General features: G+C 41.7%; 1 protein-coding gene across 1 annotated transcript in view; it reads left to right on the forward strand.

The window, feature by feature from the left end:
- The first annotated feature begins 3,888 nt into the window (after positions 1 to 3,888).
- Positions 3,889 to 18,357, forward strand: part of TBCA (tubulin folding cofactor A) — a 32,670-nt gene continuing 18,201 nt past the window's right edge. Inside the window, exon 1 of the mRNA NM_001167729.2 lies at positions 3,889 to 3,986. Coding sequence (NP_001161201.1) covers positions 3,934 to 3,986 — 53 coding nt within the window. The 5' untranslated portion in view covers positions 3,889 to 3,933. The remainder of the gene's footprint in view (positions 3,987 to 18,357) is intronic.

Genomic DNA, 18,357 nt, shown 5'->3' on the forward strand with positions numbered 1-18,357 from the left:
CCTTAAAACTATGTGAGAGATGTTTTGTAACCTGTGCTCAATAACAATGCAAAATTTGAGCATTCAACATTGCTGTCTTCTCCACACATGGTAAATTGTACTGCCTAAAAATTTTTTTCTCTAAATGAGTAAAATTTCTTCTGATTTTACACCACCACATTCTGACGAATTATTTTCTTTTCACACAAGTATGGATGAAATCTGAATCCATTCCTGGGGTGTTTGGCGAAACTACAAAGGCCGAAATGAGAATGGATGTTCCCTCAACATTTTTCAGCATCTGCCCAGCAAGCCATTTCTCCTTCACCTAATTTTCTAGTGCAATCAAGCCTCTCCTGTAAGAAAACATCCAGCTCTCACTTGATTCCCTGTGTTCAGTGGATACATCGCAAACTCCACTGCTGCAACCCTTTTTACCTTTATTCGTGCCATGTCTGTGCGTTAATAACCTATGGCATTTGCTTACACTTGTGACACTGAACAATTATGTAGGCATCTGGTGGGTGGGTGGTGCTTTTGGAAGATCATTTTCACCAGTGATCATTACCTGATAAGAAAGAAGGTATGGAGATTTACACTACAAGTCTAGGCTCTAACCAGGGAGATTGTGCACTTCAATCTCCCTAGCTTTGTGCTGGCCAGCTGTACAGAGGTTAATTTTATCTACTGAATTTGTAAAAAAAAGTGAGGAGATACTGCTAACCTTTATTCAAAATCTAATCTTATTTATCTATTACTCTTTAGAGAGGCTGAATGAAATTATCTTTTTCTACAGAATAGAATAGCATAGAATTTGAAGTCAAAATAATTTCTACAATTTGATTTCTCATAAATGAAAATGAAATTATATTCAAGCTGCACAGATGATTTTGATGGATAAACAAAGTAGTATAAAAACTCACTCAGCATTTACATATTAAAGTAGTAGTCGCAGTCCTCAGATGAAGTGAGCATACTTTTGGCACAGCCATGGACGTATTTTTTTCAAGCTGTCAAAACCAACTAGTAACAAACAATAAGATGGAAATTGCCACTGAGGTTAGCAGATTTTAGAGGTGACTGCACCTTCTTCTGCATGGTACACTCTGGCCTCAGCAGCAAACGTGCTGTACAGCTTTCAATTTGAACATCACTTGGTACTGGCTCTGTAGTCCAGATGAACTAGTGGTATATCACAAAACACCTCCACTCCAACAAAAGATATAGCCCTGTCATTTCAGTAACCCCACTGTTATTTCAGTAGACAAGAAAATAATATGAGTTTGCATGACTTGCTCCATACATCAGCATAGCTGGAGCACTAGAAAACTATCTTCAGGCACCCCCTCCCAGCAACACTGTACACAAAATGACTTAGGACTACTGCTTATGACAAATTCACCTGCAAGAAGGGCACCAGAGTGCTACCACCCAAACAGTGGTGGATCCTCTGACCTAGCATGGTCAGTGAAAGGAAGGGGATTTAAGAAATGAGGAGGAGTGGAAACAGGTCCCAACTTGGTGTCACAGGCAAACCCCATCCCCACCTACCTCAATTCCCTAAGTATCCCTACATAGTATGTTTGAGATTCTGCATCTTGAGGGAGGGGTGAGTGAGGATGCGGTGGAAGGTCCACCCAGGAGGTTATCTAGGATGAGGTGGCAGGTCCACCCAGGAGGTTATCTAGGATGAGGTGGCTTACCCCATGCCTTAAGACTGCCTTCACCAAGAAGGATAAAAGGATAATTGTCATACTCAAGTCCCTCCTGAGAGGAATGGAGGGCCCAATATATCAGCCAGATCCTATTTGTAGGAAAGTGTGCTGCTTCCCTGCACACTGTTGGAGACATGAGTTGATGTTTCAGGGCTAGAAACGAAAAATTTGTAGTGCTTGAAACAAAGGAGTTACTTTCATTAATACTGCAGTTTCTGGGACAGTTTTTTATCTCCATACAGATATTTGTTGTTCTGCTACAATCATATCAGAATATAGAAATGATATAGAAAACGCAGCATTTTGGGCCCAAAGCAGTAATGCAGTTTACTTGTGCTGGTTTGTCTTTCTAAAGGGTGCATGGTGCAAGTGGACACCCTACTACTTTGGGTCTGCTGAGAGAACACATTTATCCCCACCACAACTTGCTGTAACTTTCTGAGCCTGGTTGAGAAGATATGGGTTTCAGTTGAAGGAAGGGAGTGGGCATGTGCTGTCTTGCACCTACCACAGTGCTTCTCTCGCCTCACTGCACAAAAAGTGTCAGGTTTGCGTATCAGATAAACAGCTCATCTGTAAATCTCTGTACAGAGGACAGGTACTCATGGCATTATTCAGGTTGCTTTGAAAACCTGTCTCCCCACAGAGACAACAAAGAAATGTGTGCCCCTCAAGGGGGCACCTCAAGGCATTTAGGAGAGGAGGCAGCCTCTTCCACTTACCAGAGGAGGAGGCCAGACTGCTAATTCAGAGACCATCCAGGGCAGATGGTACAACCATGATTCTTAGAGCATAGTCTTACGCCAGATAACGCCCCTGTGAATTCAACACTGCAAGAGTCTACCCAGCTTATAATAGAATCACAGAATGCCTTGGGTTGAAACAAAGCTTGAAGCTCTGCCATGGTATCTGCCATGGGAATGGTTGCCAACCACTAAATCAGGCACTGGATCAGGCTGCTGAAAAACCAATCTGACCTGGCCTGGAATGCCTCCAGGAATGGGGCAGCCACAACTTCTCTGGGTAACCTGTTTTAGTGCCTCACCACCCTCCCAGTAAAAAATCTCCTCCTAATATCTATTGTGAATTTCCCCCTTTTAGTTTAAAACTGTTACCTTGTTCTTTTACTATCTGTCTGTGTAAGAAGTCAGTCTCTCTTCTGTTTATAAGCTTCCTTTAAGTACTGATAGGTCACAATGAACTCTTCCCGAATCCTTCTCTCCAAGCTGAACAAGGCCAGCTCCTTCAGCCTGACTAACAGGGAAGAGGCTCCAGCCTTCTCATCATCTCTGTGTCCCACTCCAAAGGCTCCATGTCTGCCTTGTGCTGCGGGCCCCAGACCTGGATGCAGTGCTCCAGCTGGGGCTTCACAAGGGTGGAATAGAGGGAGACAATCACCTCCCTCTTCCTGCTGGCCACCCCTGTTTTCATGCAGTGCAGGATACTGTCAGCCTTCTGGGCTGTAAGAGCACACTGCTGGCTTGTGCCAAGATTTTTGTTCACCAGAACTCCCAAGTCCTCTTCCACAGGGCTGCTCTCAATGAGTTCTTCTCACAGTCTGTACTCATATCTGGGCTTGCCACGACCCAAGTGCAACATCTCGTACTTAGCTTTGTTGAGCCTCATTTGTTTCATGTGGATCCACTTTTCAAGACTTTCCAAGTCCTCTGGATGTCATCTCTCCTTTCTATGGTGTCAGCTGCACCACTCAGCTTGGTATCACCAGCAAACTTGCCGAGGGTGCACTCAAATCCACTACCTAGGTCGCTGGTAAAGATGTTAAAGAGCTTAGCCAAAGCCATGCTGGGGCTGGCCCACCTGGTGAGCCCTAGCATCAACTAATTACAAGCACAAAGGAAGAAAGCCTTAAACTACCGTTCAATAATAACACTAAGGCTGAAGCCACTGCGCTATCGTTGCGTTCTCAGTTGTTTCGGGGCAGAAAAACTTCTCCAGCTTGCTCTGCGGGGGAACGGAGCTCTCCCCCTGCTAACGCCCGCGACCACCCCTCAGCCTCTCGACCCACAGGCCGCCGCCGCCGCCATGGAGACGGAAGAGCTGGGAGTGGCACCGCGGAGCGCCGCCTCCCCTCACACCGCCTCTCCTCCCCGCCGCGCCGGTTGCCATCCGTCGTTCGGCGCATGCGGACGGCTGTGTTGCTCAGTCACGGGCCTCCGCCGTTCCCGCCGTGCCCTCCGCCTGTGCGCCGTAGTGCCCCGGCCCGCGCTGCAGCCCCGCCATGGCCGACCCCCGCCTGAGGCAGATCAAGATCAAAACAGGCGTCGTGAAGCGGTGAGTGCAGGGAGCCTGGTGGGCGCCCCGGTCCCGCCGCCACGCGTTGGACGCCACTGGGCCCGGCCTGCGGGCTCGTGGCGGTGCTCACGGCCTCGCCCGCTCCGCCGGCGGCGTTTGTCCCGCCCGGGGGCCGTGGCTGTGCCAGAAGTTGCGCCGAGGCTGCTGGCTTCTCCCGCCTAGGGAAGAGGCCTTCCGCCGCCGCCACGGCTGCGGTGTTTTTGTTCTGATTCCTCAGCGGTTGGAGAGCCGGGGGCACTCACGCTGCCCTGGCGAGGTCCGAGCGGCCTTGCTGGACTCCTCGGGAGGCAGCCAAGCTGGGCTGCTCTACCAAACAAATGCGGAAATACTCGGCGGTCGGTTGTCCACACTGCCGAGTTGGTTGTAGATTGGTAACTTGCCAGTGAGTTATGTCAAGCAGGTATTCCCGTTATTACAGCGCTGGGTGGGTGCGTGGGGAATCGCTCCACCAATATGCACAGTGAAGAGAGAAACTACTCTCTTCGGTGTGCATGTTGGTTAAGTTAGTAGATGTTAAGTAGTACAGTCTCATGCAATTGACTTTGTATTGTAACCTATTTCAGTTGGTAAAAGCCCAGAAGTGAAGTGGGCATGACATCCTATAGGTTGGGAAGACTGGACTTCCCCAAAGTGACATGTACAGAGTTTTACCTTTTGAGTTCCTGGTCTCAAAATGCAGAGCGGGTCTCAAGTGCAGCTGCAAACAAGAAATCGGTGTTGTGATTCCAGTACCCTATTTCCTGTCACGGTGCAAGGTGTGCAGATCATGGACTCACATTGTTTTTCAGCCAGGGATTTTTAGTGCAGTCTGACGAAATGGCTGGGTGGCTGCCTTTTGGTTTGCATCCCTTCTGTGACATGGGTTATGGTTACTGGCCTGGCTAGGCAGCAGCATTGTAAATGATTCTTTGCATTTTTCAGTGCTTCATGTTCTGTGTCTGTGTTTTATAGGCAGAGTATTCTGAAGTGTGGAAAAGCTACAATTACTTAGGCTATCATCTTTTTTTTTTTTTTTTTTCAGTCTGTGTTCTTTCATTTGGTCACAGGAGTAATTTAGTGGTGTCTTCTGAGGAAACTGGTATACCTGGTAAATGACAAGTAGTTTGTAGAAGTTCCTGTAGTAGCTTATTGCTGCTGCTTGATAGTTTCTCCCAAAGAACCGTGTGGTAATGCTTAATAGCTTTTCAAATGACCATTACTTCATACAGCATCACAAAAGCTACCTGAACAAGATTTTCCTTCAAGTCTGTAGACTGGGAAACAGGGGAAGTGTATACCAAGTAATGAGTCCCCAGTCAGAGCTGGTGCAGGCCTGTTTGCTTGTGTGTTGAATACTCTGCCATGTGGCTGTGTCACTTTGGACCTGAAAACACTTCTGTGGTCCCAATTTCCTGCAGTTATGCAGGAAAGATAACTGTGCATGGAGCTGCCTTGGTGTCTATATGCCACTGTCCTCAGTGCTTCTAGATCTGAGATTAGTTTACACATTCTTAGTTTGAGTATCTCTGCTTCTGTAGTTTCAGTGAGTCTGAGGGAGCTGATTGGAACTTAGTAGTGTGTTGTGTTGTCTACAGTTGGACTTTGCCTGCCAGAGCCCCATCACAGGGTCTGTTATGGGGCAGATTCAAAAACGTTTCAAAAGAGTAGGTGAGTTACTGTAGTGATAGATGTGACAGGTTCCAGGCTGCCATTGATAAATTGACAAGCTGCAGTAGTGCCAATGCATGATGGTAGTTGTAGGAAGATGCGTACCAGCCCGAGCGTTCTTCACCCAGCAGGGTGGCACAGTGCTTACCAAAGAGGTGTCCTTATCTTGGTGGAGGAAGAGGAACACAGCTTCCCATCTCTTACCTATCTGTTTTTCTTCAAGCTCTTTTCCTTTCTCATCCCCACATTTCCTCTCCACTCTCTTATACCCTAAACCAAATGTTTCTGTCCTTGGAGTGACATTTAATATGATTTGGGTGTAGAGTCAAGTACAACAGTCATGTATGTTTAGCACATTCTTCTTCATTGTTTTTTGTTTTGGTTTTAGTGTAGCGCTTCTTTGTTGACTTAGTAAGTGGAAATCCCTGGATTTTTGTTTTAATTCTGTTGCAATTTTGTTGCATCTGAGTTACAAAGTAAGCTGCTTAAGTTCCTATTAAGTATTAGTCCAGTTAGGATGATACTAATAGTTATATAAATAATATAAAATATTTTTTTCTCCACCTTTTATCTGAATTTACTGCATATGATATGTTCAACACATGTTGGAAAATTGTTCTTTGTTGTCCTAAGACTAGTTCTACTCATCTCTCTGGATTGTACTCCTTTGATCACTACTTGGCTATTGGTGAGTTGTTCACTGCACTGGGGCATTTCCACACCTTCCTGTGCCTCGATTTTTAAGGACTCTGCTATCATTCTGCTCTTGTTTGATCTTCTGTGCTGCCTTTTTAATTCAGTGTTAGAAGCAGCTCATTCTTACTAAAATATACTTGTTAGTGAAAGAAAGCCAATACAATGATGGCATGCCACTCAGTTCTGCCAAGCTGAACAAAAGCATGAAGTGGCACCTGGTCAGAATTGTAGTTAAGCTCTTGAAGAAAGACTTTTGGCTGGTCAAGACAAGTGCAGGCAAAGCCTTACTGCTTCTGAAAACTACTTTGCTAGTGCAAAGACTGTGGCCTCTTAAGGGTAATGGTAACAAAATATTTAATAAGTTAAAGCACTGTTTAGGAGCGCTGCATAGGTGAGCAGTCCTCTGATGTGAAACTATTCCAAGTTGTAAGAGACTTACCTTTAGCCATGGTCTTACACCAACCTGAAGCTGAGCTGCTGTGTTACAGCTTCCTCCTTAGAGGGCCGCACATCATTGTATTTCAGGGTGTTGATATGATGAAAAATAAACTAGACTTAAAGAAAAAACAGTTTTTTTGAAGGAGGCCTGCTGAGGCTGGCTCACAGCACAGCTGTGTACAAAAGGTGTGAGGAATTCAAGTGCAGTCAACAGGATTCACATTTGCTGTTTGCGGTGTGAATGAGAGAGTACTCGCAGCTTGAGTTTTGTGTGATAACAATATACAGACCTACAGGTACTCTGCAGTAGCTGGCCTACTGTAAGGAAAGGTAACAGTTTTTCAAGGCACCTTATAGCTCATGTGGGAAAGCTTGAAGTTAACTTTCTTGTTTCCTTCTTGGTAACCCTGCAAATCTTTTTAAAATCCCGTTTCTGTTTTCAGCCAAATAGTACTGTGATTAAACGTTTTATACCTTAAGTTACTTCAATGCATCAATAGAAACTGTACTTTTATTATATAGCCTTAGCACTTGAAACATGTGGGTTGTTTCTGGCTTGGCTTTCATAGGTCTCAATGACAGCAGCAGCTGCTCATTTCTGTGGCTGTTGCACACAGATGCAAGAAGAGGCATGGTTCTGTCCCACTCCACCTCTCCTCAAACTAGAAGCTCTGTACTACAGTTGTTGTACATGTGACTCAAGTGAATTTGGGAGCTTTCATATTTTCCTCTCATTTGGAACTAGAGGATCTATATAGGTATTTATTCATACTGTGTGAGAGAATGTGTAGAGTGTTAATAAAGGTTCCAAAAACAACTGACTTAATACTTCAGTCATTTTTTCCTTATATTTTTCTGAGTTTGCAGTTTAGAAAACTGCACTGAATTAAGTCTGTAAAGCTGATTTTTTTCAAGCACATTCAATGCTTAGACTGTTCAAGTATACCAAAGTAAGTGTGGATCAAGAACTATTAGAATGTTTTGAACTTTCTTGACACTTCATTTGTCTGTTTTTAATCGCTTGCTGTAGCTCACTCTTTTGAGTTATCTAACTCGTCACTTTTTTGAGCTAAGAACAAAGCAGCTGTTTAATGTGGGATTTTTTTTAATGTGTATATTACGGATTCTTTGTGTACCTTTCTCAGGAGACTGTCTGTTGTAGTTGTGGATAATGCATTTACCTTTGTGTTTCTTCCTTGTTATGTATTAATGGACAGAACTTTAACTATTAATGGGGAGAATGTCTTGCATTTTCAGACAAAATTAATAGCCAGGTGATTGCATACTTTCATTACCCAGTATTCAAATAAGTAGATTTGATGTGTGTGATTAATAACATTTGTTGCATTTGTGATTTATGTCCTAACAAGAAGTACTTATTTAATCACTTCAAAATACTCTTACTCTCAGTAGTGCAAGCTCAAAAACCTGCCTCAGGGTAAATGAATTGATCTTTAAATAAATAAATAAATCGTATACTCATTTCAGATCAGCAAGGGTTTTAAAAACTACTGTGAACAAAGTAAGTTGGGGCATGTGAAAATAGCACTGATATTTGCCCATAGTTTCCATCTGGTTAAATGGAAGTGACACCAGTAGATTAGAATGAGACTAAGACAATTCACATTGCAATTGTGTTAGTTTAACTTTAACAATCTTTTAACACTCTTGTTTAAATGTGGCTGACATACCATAATTACAAATCTACAAGCCTTGATTATAGAATTTTACATCATGAACCTATGGGGAAAGTGTATTGATTTTTGTGAAGCAGCCCTTTTTAAAACCACCTTTCTAAAACTATGGAATCTTCCCAAGATTGTTTTTTCACCTGCAGCACTGGTAACATTATTGCTTTTTCTCTTTGTAAAATATCACCGTTCTAAGTTACGTTGCCAAGAAACTTACATTATCGTGGTTCTTTTTTTAAGTAAGGAAAGTTCTGAAAGTTACACAGTACAGTTGATTTCTTTTATTAATATAAATCTAAACTTTTTAAATTTTCTATTATTTTACTGCTGAGCTCAGGATACACTTTGTGCAAGTGACATGTAAATACTGCAGAGGATGCAAATTTTTATTGCTGCATGGTGACTTACTAGCTCAAGAACAAAAGTCGTTTATTTTCTTGGTTACTTAAGAACTGTGCTATCTCTGGTGAAGATCTCAATTTTTTTCCATCTTCTGTCTACCACGTGAATTATGTCTGCTTCCTTGCTTGTTCCACATTAGCCATGGGCGTCAGTTCTGACTCTTACTATTAATAAATTGATAAGAAACTCATGTCTCCTTTCTTTGTTCTCATTGTAATTAGAAGATTTTACCTAACAACTGCTGATTAGCTCAATTAATGGAAAGGACTGGGATATCCTCCATGTTGGTATTGTGGAATGATCTGCAGAGCTGCTCAGCTATACTTTGTCAGCATGATAAAGCTATTTCATGTGTTTATGCTGCTTATCCAAGAGCACAGAGATTCAGGAGGGTGAATGTGCTGCATGCAGTATTTGATACACACTGGCTCTGTATCCAAATTAAATAACCTTTCTCAAAGTGCAAGAGCATTGTGCAGCTGCACTCTAGGGTTGTCACCAGCTCCATCCTGGAGTTTTAACAGCACACTCTATAAATTTGGGTCCAGTTCCAGACAGGTTTGTTTGTTAGTCCAGAGATACTTAGATATGTTTTAAGTACCTCCTATGGTGCTCCTGGCATCATACAGAAAGTCTTGAGATGGCCCTACTTTTGAAAGCCACTACAGTCTTCTGGAATTACTGTCTGTCCTGTGTAAAAACTGCTCTGTGTGAATTAGATTAAGACACTGAAACTGCATTTATACAGTACTGAGTTAACACCTGTTAACATATAGTTGACAATTCAAATAATGAATTTAAGGGTAATTGCAATCTGATTCTATTCTCCGGAAGCATTGCTACTTTTTTGAAGGATTTCTTTTTTCTTACGTTTTTAAATGTATACTTTCTTTGAAACTTTAGGACTAGCAAACAATATGCACATAAACCTTCTTTTTTTAATTGCGTTTTCCTTTCTGTAAATGGTTGTGAGAAGAATATCGCTTTTGGTGTTTTTTTTTTCCCTTTTGAAAATTGCATAGATTCTTTTTAAAAATGATATTTCTTTCATTTGGTTTACCTTTTTGAATAGATGTAAACTCTGATTGCATTGGGGGGAAATTTAGATTAGTAATGCTTGAACCTTTAAAAGATTGAGTTCTATGCATTTCTTCTTCCGTTTCTTATTTGGGGGAGAAAAAAAAAAAAAAAAAAAGAAAACAACAAAAACTCTTTAATACTTTCATCATCAACAGTGTGATCAAGTGCACTCTCAGCAAGTTTGCAGATGACACCAAGCTGTGTCGTGTCATCACCATGCCCCAAGGATAGGATGCCATCCAGAGACCTAGATAGGCCTGAGCAGTGGGCCCAGGAGAACCTCATGAGGTTCAACAAGGTATTGCACTTAGGTCAATGCAACCCCCCCTATTAGTACAAGCTGAAAAGAACCTGGCAGGTGCTGGCAGATAGGAAGCTGGACTTGAGCCAGCAATGTGCCCTCATAACCCAGAAAGCCAGTGGTATCCTGGGCTGCATCAAAAGAAGTGTGCCCAGCAGGGTGAGAGCAGCAGCGCTCTGTGCTGCTAAAACCTTACCTAGAGTACTGCACCCAGATGTGGGTTCATCAGTACAGGAGAGATGTAAACCTGCTGGAGTGCATCCAGAGAAGGGTCACAAAGATGATCCAAGGGGTGGAACACCTCTCCTACGAGGACAGGCTGAGAGAGCTGGGCCTGGTCAGCCTGGAGAAGAGAAGGCTCCGAGGACATCTGAAAGCGGCCTCTCAATATCTAAAGAGGGGCTATAAAAAAAAAAAAGAAAAAGAAAAAGACAGGCTCTCTAGCATTATCTGTTGTGATAACACAAGGGTACATGGTTTCAAATTAAAAGAAGGGAGGTTTAGATTAGATATAAGGAAAGGGTCTTTCTACAGTGAGGGTGGTGAAGCACTGGAACAGGTTACTCAAGGAACTGGTGGATGCCCTGTCCCTGGAGACATTGAAAGGCTGTCTGGACCAGCTTCTGAGCAACCTGATCTACCTGTAGGTGTCTCTGTTCGTTGCAGGGGAGTTGGACTAGATGGTCTTTAAAGGTTAGAAATACTAATTTTGTGTGCTGAATCAGAATCTACAGGGAGGAAAATAAAAACAAACACAATTCTATGGTAACACTTAGTGTATAGAAGATGTTACAGCAGCACTAACAATCCTAATATGTATTAGCTTGACTTTGTGTATTGTTAAATTGTATACATTGTGTAAGTGGAGTGCCCATTCAGGATCAGGAGACCCATACTATTTTCCTTAAACTGTATCGGTGTTTTTCCTAATCCACTGTGAACCAACTACAGACATAGTAGGACTTTAGTTCAACTTTGATCAGCATTGTAACACTTCCATCTTGCTCTTCAGATCTGTTTCTAACAGGGATTAGTAGAGTTAAGGTGGTGTGGTGGTTGCTGCCCCACTAGACGCACCGTTTCTTATTCTTCCATGTCTAGAAGTGAAGTTCTGGGATTCATTTATACTTAAAATCCTCAAATTCTGTTGCATTCTGTTTTGTGCCACTCTCAGAATTTTTACTGTTCCAGAATCTCTTCAGAGTGAGTTGATTAACTTTCTACTTATAAGTATACTCTTCAGCCTACCAGAGATTCTCTTTCAGTTCTTTTGCAGGTGCAGTTTCTCTTCCCTTCTTTGCTTTCAACCAAGTTGCTTCCAGTAGTACTAAAGCAAATCCTTTGCCCCAGCCAGCATCATCTGCTTTTTGAGTAGTTCACAAGTTAACAGCTTTCATCCTGGCTGCATTTAAAGGATTATTCCATTCTTTGGTATGTCTGCCCTGCTGCATGTTACCACTGACTGCTGGTGTTCATTAATGCCCTACTAAAGCAGTCTTTCTTAGTGGAGGAAAACAGCAGTGTCAGCTGTTGCTATGGAAAGATTTGAAAAATAAAATATTTGCAGGATCTTGGACTGCAAGATCAGGAAAACAGCTGGTGACAGTCTGGAAAAAAAATCCCAAACCCTGGAGATGGAGGGACATCCAAAGTAGAACTTGAATATTGTTGCTTTTAATCAAATGAAAAGATGCTATAAAGTGTTAAGAGGAAGTTATTTTTAAGCTGAAACAACTTTCTGACTTCTTCAACACCCTGTAAATGATTTTCATTGTCTTCTCAGTAACAATTTCTGACAAACGCCAAGCCTGCAACGTTAACCTTGAAGTTAACTGATCAAAGTTAACATGAAAATGTCATGGTGACTCGGGTCTATAAGCTGTAGATGTAGGAAGAGTTAGAATGATCTATATACTTGTATGTGGTTGTATCACAATTTGACTCGATAAAAATAATCTTTTTTGATGATTTTCACGCTATCAAGAAAATTAACGTGTAAACTGGAGATCTGATCTAAGTTAGAGCGTATGGCAGCTGTTGATACCTGTGTTAAGTACTGTGTTTCTTTTCCCCTTTCTTTCTTGACTTTTCCCCCTAGGCTAAAAGTGTAATGCAAGTGAGGTTATGTAACCTCCTTGAATCCAAGGATATGCATAAGTAATAAGCAAATTTGGGACCAGATACTTCACTCTCTACAGCACCAATGTTACCGCAGACGTTGAATTACTTGTGCTGTAAATGTGCATGATGTTAATACATAGTTAGTTATACTACAACTAACAACAACAAAAAACTGTACTTTGTGCAGTTATACTAGTATTGATCTTTAGATTGGAACAAAGTCAGTGTAAATATTTCATTGTCTACTCACTACATTTTGTCATCTTTGAGTTTTGTGTTCTTAGTATATATGCTAATACACTATGGTTAATGTTAACATTAGTTTTGAAGAGATCATAGTATCATAGAAGTGCCAAGATTGGAAAAGATCTCCAAGATCATCCAGTCCACTCATCTGCCTATTACCAGTATTTCACATTAAACCATGTCTCTCTGTACTACATCTAAGTGTTTTTTGAACTCCTCCAGGCTTGGTTACTCCACCACTCCCTGGATAGCTCCTTCCAGCACCTGACCACTCTTTCAAAGAAGTAGTTTTTCCTGTCTTCCAACCTGAATCTCCCTTAGTGCAACTTGAGTCCACTACCTCTAGTCCTATCACTAATACACAAGAGAAGAGGTTCACCACAGCCTCCCTTCAGGTAGTTGTAGAGAGCTATATGGTCTCCCCTGAGCCTTCTTTTCTCCAGACTAAATAATCTGTGTTCCCTCAGCTGCTCCTCATAAGACTTGTGCTCCAGAACCCTCACCAGCTTTGCCGCCCTTCCCTGGATAAGCTCCAGGACCTCTATGTCTTGTAGTGAGGGGCCTAGAACTGAACACAGTACTCAAGGTGTGACCTCACCACTGGTCACCAGTACAGAGGAATGATCGCTTCCCCACTCCTGTTAGCAGCACTACTTCTGATACAAGCCAGGATGCCATTGGCCTTCTTGGCTGCCTGGGCGCACTGCTGGCTCACATTCAGCCAAGCATCGAACAATGCCCACAGGTCTGTTTCCTCTATACAGTCTTTCAGCCACTCTACTTCAAGCCTGTAGCATTGGCTGTGGTTGTTGTGGCCAAAGTGTGGGACCCAGCACTTGGTCCTGTTGATCTTCATCCCATTGGTCTCAGTCCAGTGATCCAACCTGTCCAGATCCCTTTTCAGGGCCTTCCCACTCCCAGACAGATTGATGCTTCCTCCCAGCTTGGTGTCATCTGCAAACTTACTGAGGGTGCACTCAATCCCCTTGTCCAGATCATCAGTAAAGATATTGAACAGGAGAGGCCCCTGTACCAATCTCTGGGAGACACCACTCATGACCAGCTGCCAGCTGGATTTAACTCCATTCACCACTACTCTCTGGGCCTGACCCTTCAGCCAGTTCTTTACCCAGCAAAGAGTGTACCAATTCAAGCCACAGGCTGCCAGCTTTTCCAGGAAGATGCTGAGATAGTGTCTAACTTTTGCTGAAGTCTGGTTAGGTGGTGGGTTGACAGTCACCTGTTCCTGCTCCCTCAGCACCCTCAGGTGTATAAATACATGCTCTTTCATTAGTGAAGCTATTTAATAGCAAAATTGAGAAACGCTGACCTTCTCTGATCTTCAGAGTTTCACTGAGCTCACTCAGTTCAGCCAGGGAAGTGCTTCCTATGTTGGTTTTTCTAAAAAGAAGACTGAGAGCAGTCTTCATCTGTTGGCTTAAGCTCACTGGTAGCATTCTAGCTTGTGCATAACCTGTTTTGTTGGGTATTGGTGGAGATGGGGAAAACATACCAAGAGTAGTAGTGTGTGTTTGCACTGTTTTTATTTTACCACTTTTATTTGGAATTTCATTATTAGTTCCTGCCTGTTTATGTGGCTCAGAAAAGTGGTTAAGTTTTCATCTACATAGTACGGATGTTCTTAATTTCATTATGTAAAAAAACTTGTGTCTAACAGAAGATAAAAGATTAAAGAAAGCCTTTTGCTGTGCTGTCCACTGTGCATATTTGATTTTAGTTTGTCTAACTTAAGAACTCCCATGTTCTTCGTATGACTCTGGTCAGAGGGGTAGCTTTGCTTGCTGTTGCTAGTGATGCTCCTCCAGATGAGAGTGCTGGAGATGACATATAAGGAACAGGGAAGGAACTTATGTACCTTTGGGAAATGAGAAAGGAGAGGAATCTCATCTTTCCTCTGAGGCTTCTTCAGTAGAAGCCCTTCTTCAGTAGAAGCCCTTCTTCAGTAGAAGCCCTTCTTCAGTAGAAGCCCTTCTTCAGTAGAAGCCCTTCTTCAGTAGAAGCCCTTCTTCAGTAGAAGCCCTTCTTCAGTAGAAGCCCTTCTTCAGTAGAAGCCCTTCTTCAGTAGAAGCCCTTCTTCAGTAGAAGCCCTTCTTCAGTAGAAGCCCTTCTTCAGTAGAAGCCCTTCTTCAGTAGAAGCCCTTCTTCAGTAGAAGCCCTTCTTCAGTAGAAGCCCTTCTTCAGTAGAAGCGTTAGAACAGTATGCTGCAAATCTGCACCCTGAATAGATTAGGACTGTAGTCTCTTGGGAAATTGGTGTTACCCTAAATTTGAAGTTCTCGTTCTGGGCCCTGCCTTCTCCACTTCTCTGGTCTCTGACGTTAGTCTCAAATCTTTTGCTGAGCTTGCTCAATTTCCTTAATGCAGGAGAAAAACTGACAGCTTTTTTTTCCCCTTACTTTGTTAATTTCCTGGTTTGTTGAGCTGAATTTGGCTCATGGAGATAATTGTTTGAGCATGAGTGTTGGCAGGGATGTATGCTGGGGGCAGAGAACAGATCTCTGTTGAGCAGTGGCCAGCTTTTTTACTGTACTGGACTATCATTTGTTTACTTATTTCTTCAGGTTTGGCAGTGGGGAGTAAAAGGGGAAAAGGTGAGGAAGTAAATCATAATCGTATGGAGTAGGTAGTTAAGGAATTACTTTTCCTTTTTTTTTTTTTTTTCATTTTGAAAGACTGGGAGAAGCTAGTGAAATGTTCTTACTTTGTTTGGGTTATTACTTTGCTATTTATGCTAGGGCCATAGACTTCTGCTTCAGAGTCCAGAAGAATAACTAAGGAAAACATGATTATTATGAGTAGATTTGAACTGAATATGTGAGAGTCTTCACTGAAAATTTATGTGGCAGTCTGTAGGTTGAAAAGATCTGTTATAAACAGAGGCTTGAAGTGTGAAAATCACCTGTTATTAGTAGCGTGCTATTTGCCACATTTTACATTTCTTATTTATTTCAAAGTGTGAAAGGAGAGGAAAGATTTGAGAATTTTGGGTTAGTAGGCTTATTTTAAAAGGGGAAAAACTAAAGGAAAATTTCAGTCATTAGTTCATACCTAGATTATATACCAGGTGTCTCTAACCAAAAGCTCTTACATACTTTCTGATATTCCACTGATCTGTAAAGCTTGCCAGGAAGCAGAAGAGGACATGTAAAATGTAAAAATGTGTAAAATTAAATTCCTTCTCACGTACTTTTTTTTTTTTTAAATAACATCTGATCCAAGTGTAATATATACAATCCTATTAGCTGGTGACAGTCTCTTTTGTATAACTTTTTAAATAACTTACTACTTACAGTGATTTTGTTAACTTCTTAAAATCATTAAAATATCTTCAAATTTGAACTCTTATCTCAAAACTTTAGGATAAAGATTGAATTGTGAAGAAAAAGCTTTATGGCCAAAAGACAGATATTTCCAAGGCTGAAAATCAAATCAGAGGGGAAAGAGATCCAAAAAAATCATAAAAGCAAAATTGCTTTTTATTATTTCTAGTGGATGATGGTAGAGTAGAAATAGAAATCACTTACATAACCTAAGTAATAATTTTCTAACATGAATAGATCCTTGTGAGGGGAAAAGTTGTGTTTTAAGGTGGGTATGTCATTGAGAGAGTAATAATCTCATCGTGGTCTCACGCTCTGACACAAAGGTAGTCTAATCTCTTCTGTTTATCATGGAAACATAGAATCATTTGAGTTAGAAGGAGCATTCAAAGGTTGTCACTTCCATCTCCCATGCTATGAACAGGGACAGCTGCAGCTATATGAGTTGCTGAGAGCCTGGTCCAGCCTGACCTTGAGTGTCTCCAGGGATGGGGTATCTACCAGTTCTCTGTTCCAGTTCCTAGCTACCCCATCATAAAAACTTTTTTTCATATATCCAATCTAAATCTTCCATTTTTTAGTTTGAAACCGTTTCCCTTGTCCTACCACAACAGATTGTTAAAGAATCTGTCCACTTCTTCCTTATAGCCTTTCTTATATCCTCCCTTTAGTAATTTTCACAGGATTAGCTGCAGTAAATATGTGTTTTTCTAGGTTAGCTTTAAGAAGCTGTGATGTTTGTTGTGATATTTCAAAGGCTGTAGGGTTGTAGTTCTTGGAGCAGGGGAGGAAGACTGTGAATACCTGAAGTTAAAGGAGTTAGAAACTGAATTTTATTCATCTTTTTTCTACTCCCTGAAGAGGGGCCAAATTAAGAGAACTTTTTTTTTTATAGGCAGAGTCATTGAGCTTTTGGAGTTTTGAGGAAAGTTGGGATGAAGAACTTTGTGTTGGAATGGTCCTATGCTTCCTGTGCTCCTTACTGCAGATTTCCCAAAGAAAATACATTAAACTACAGAAATGTTTGACTTACTCTCTTTATACCTACCGAATGCAGGTAGAGAATAAAAAGAACAGATCTATGTTGGACTTTGAATGCTTAAATAGTGCATAGACTTATTGGCTAAAACTGAAATGAGAGGACTTCTCTAGCCACTTCTCAAAGACTTTTCAGCACCTTTTACAGGGCATAAAATAGGACTCATTGCTTTCAGAACAGATCAACCTTGCAGGTATGTTTTATTTTACAAGACTATGGGCAGTAGTTTGCAAACATAGTGTAGAGGAAGACTCTTCTTGGCCCATGTAGGAATTTGTGGATATTAGGTTTAAGAGTAAACATGAAACTCTTGTTTTATTGGTCTCTGACATCATGGTTTGATCATAAAAATATCTTGTAAGACTTCCAGATAAAATTTTCAGAACTTTTGGCACAATAAAATGCAGAAGGCTGTAATGTCCTAATGCTTAGGACATCCCTGTGGATGTCCATGAATTCTGGCAGCTGTTAACGTATTTCAAGAAACAGGTAAATGCTGAAGGAAACGTACTGGTTGAAATCCTTGAAAAGAATGGGAGGTATGTTTGTGTGGCAAATATAATTTCTAAAGAATTACACCCATCTAAAGTATTGACATATTTAAACCACATTTAAACTTTAATAATCCCAGACTAACTCCAAGACTTTGGATTAATACAAAGGCTGCTCTGAAAGCAGTGCCGTCTATTTTATGATGTTGGTCCATGATGTCAGAGGCAGATGTTGGTGGGAAAGTTCAGCCTCTATTGCCATGCCACCAACATTCCGTGACATTTTGTTGCCATGTGACAAAGTAGCATCTGACATTGGAAGTGTGAATGAAGCAAAGGTGTGGAATTGAATTCCTCCATGTGGGGAAAAATGGCACCTGCTGAAATGTATCTACCCTTGCTGAAGACAGTGAGGCAGTGGGTGGGTGTTTCAGCAGTGGCAACAGCAACGTGAAAGACAAGCCGTATTCCATATGGCCATGGACAGCTGTCACACCATGAAATGAAGGGCATTTCTATCAGCTTGTTTATATAAATTGGTGGATTACAACCAGGGAACTGTGCATAGAGCTGAGTATTGGCTTCGATTTGTTGGAAATGGTGGTGGCAACATTGGAATATTGAAACATTTGCACCAGGTGGATCCCATGAATGCTCACACAGGAAAATGAATGCATGTGCAAGTTTGTCAGGACCTACTTAACCTATACAATGATGAAAGTGAGTTTCCTGGATTGCATCATCACCATGATGAGATGTGGTGTCACCACTGAGAGCCAGACTCAAAATGGCAGTCTGTGAAGTGGTAAGATGTAAATTTCCCATCAAAGAAAAATTTTAGTATGCAGCCTTCAGTG

Source organism: Gallus gallus, chromosome Z (assembly GCF_016699485.2).
Source record: "Gallus gallus isolate bGalGal1 chromosome Z, bGalGal1.mat.broiler.GRCg7b, whole genome shotgun sequence".
NCBI lineage: Eukaryota > Metazoa > Chordata > Aves > Galliformes > Phasianidae > Gallus > Gallus gallus.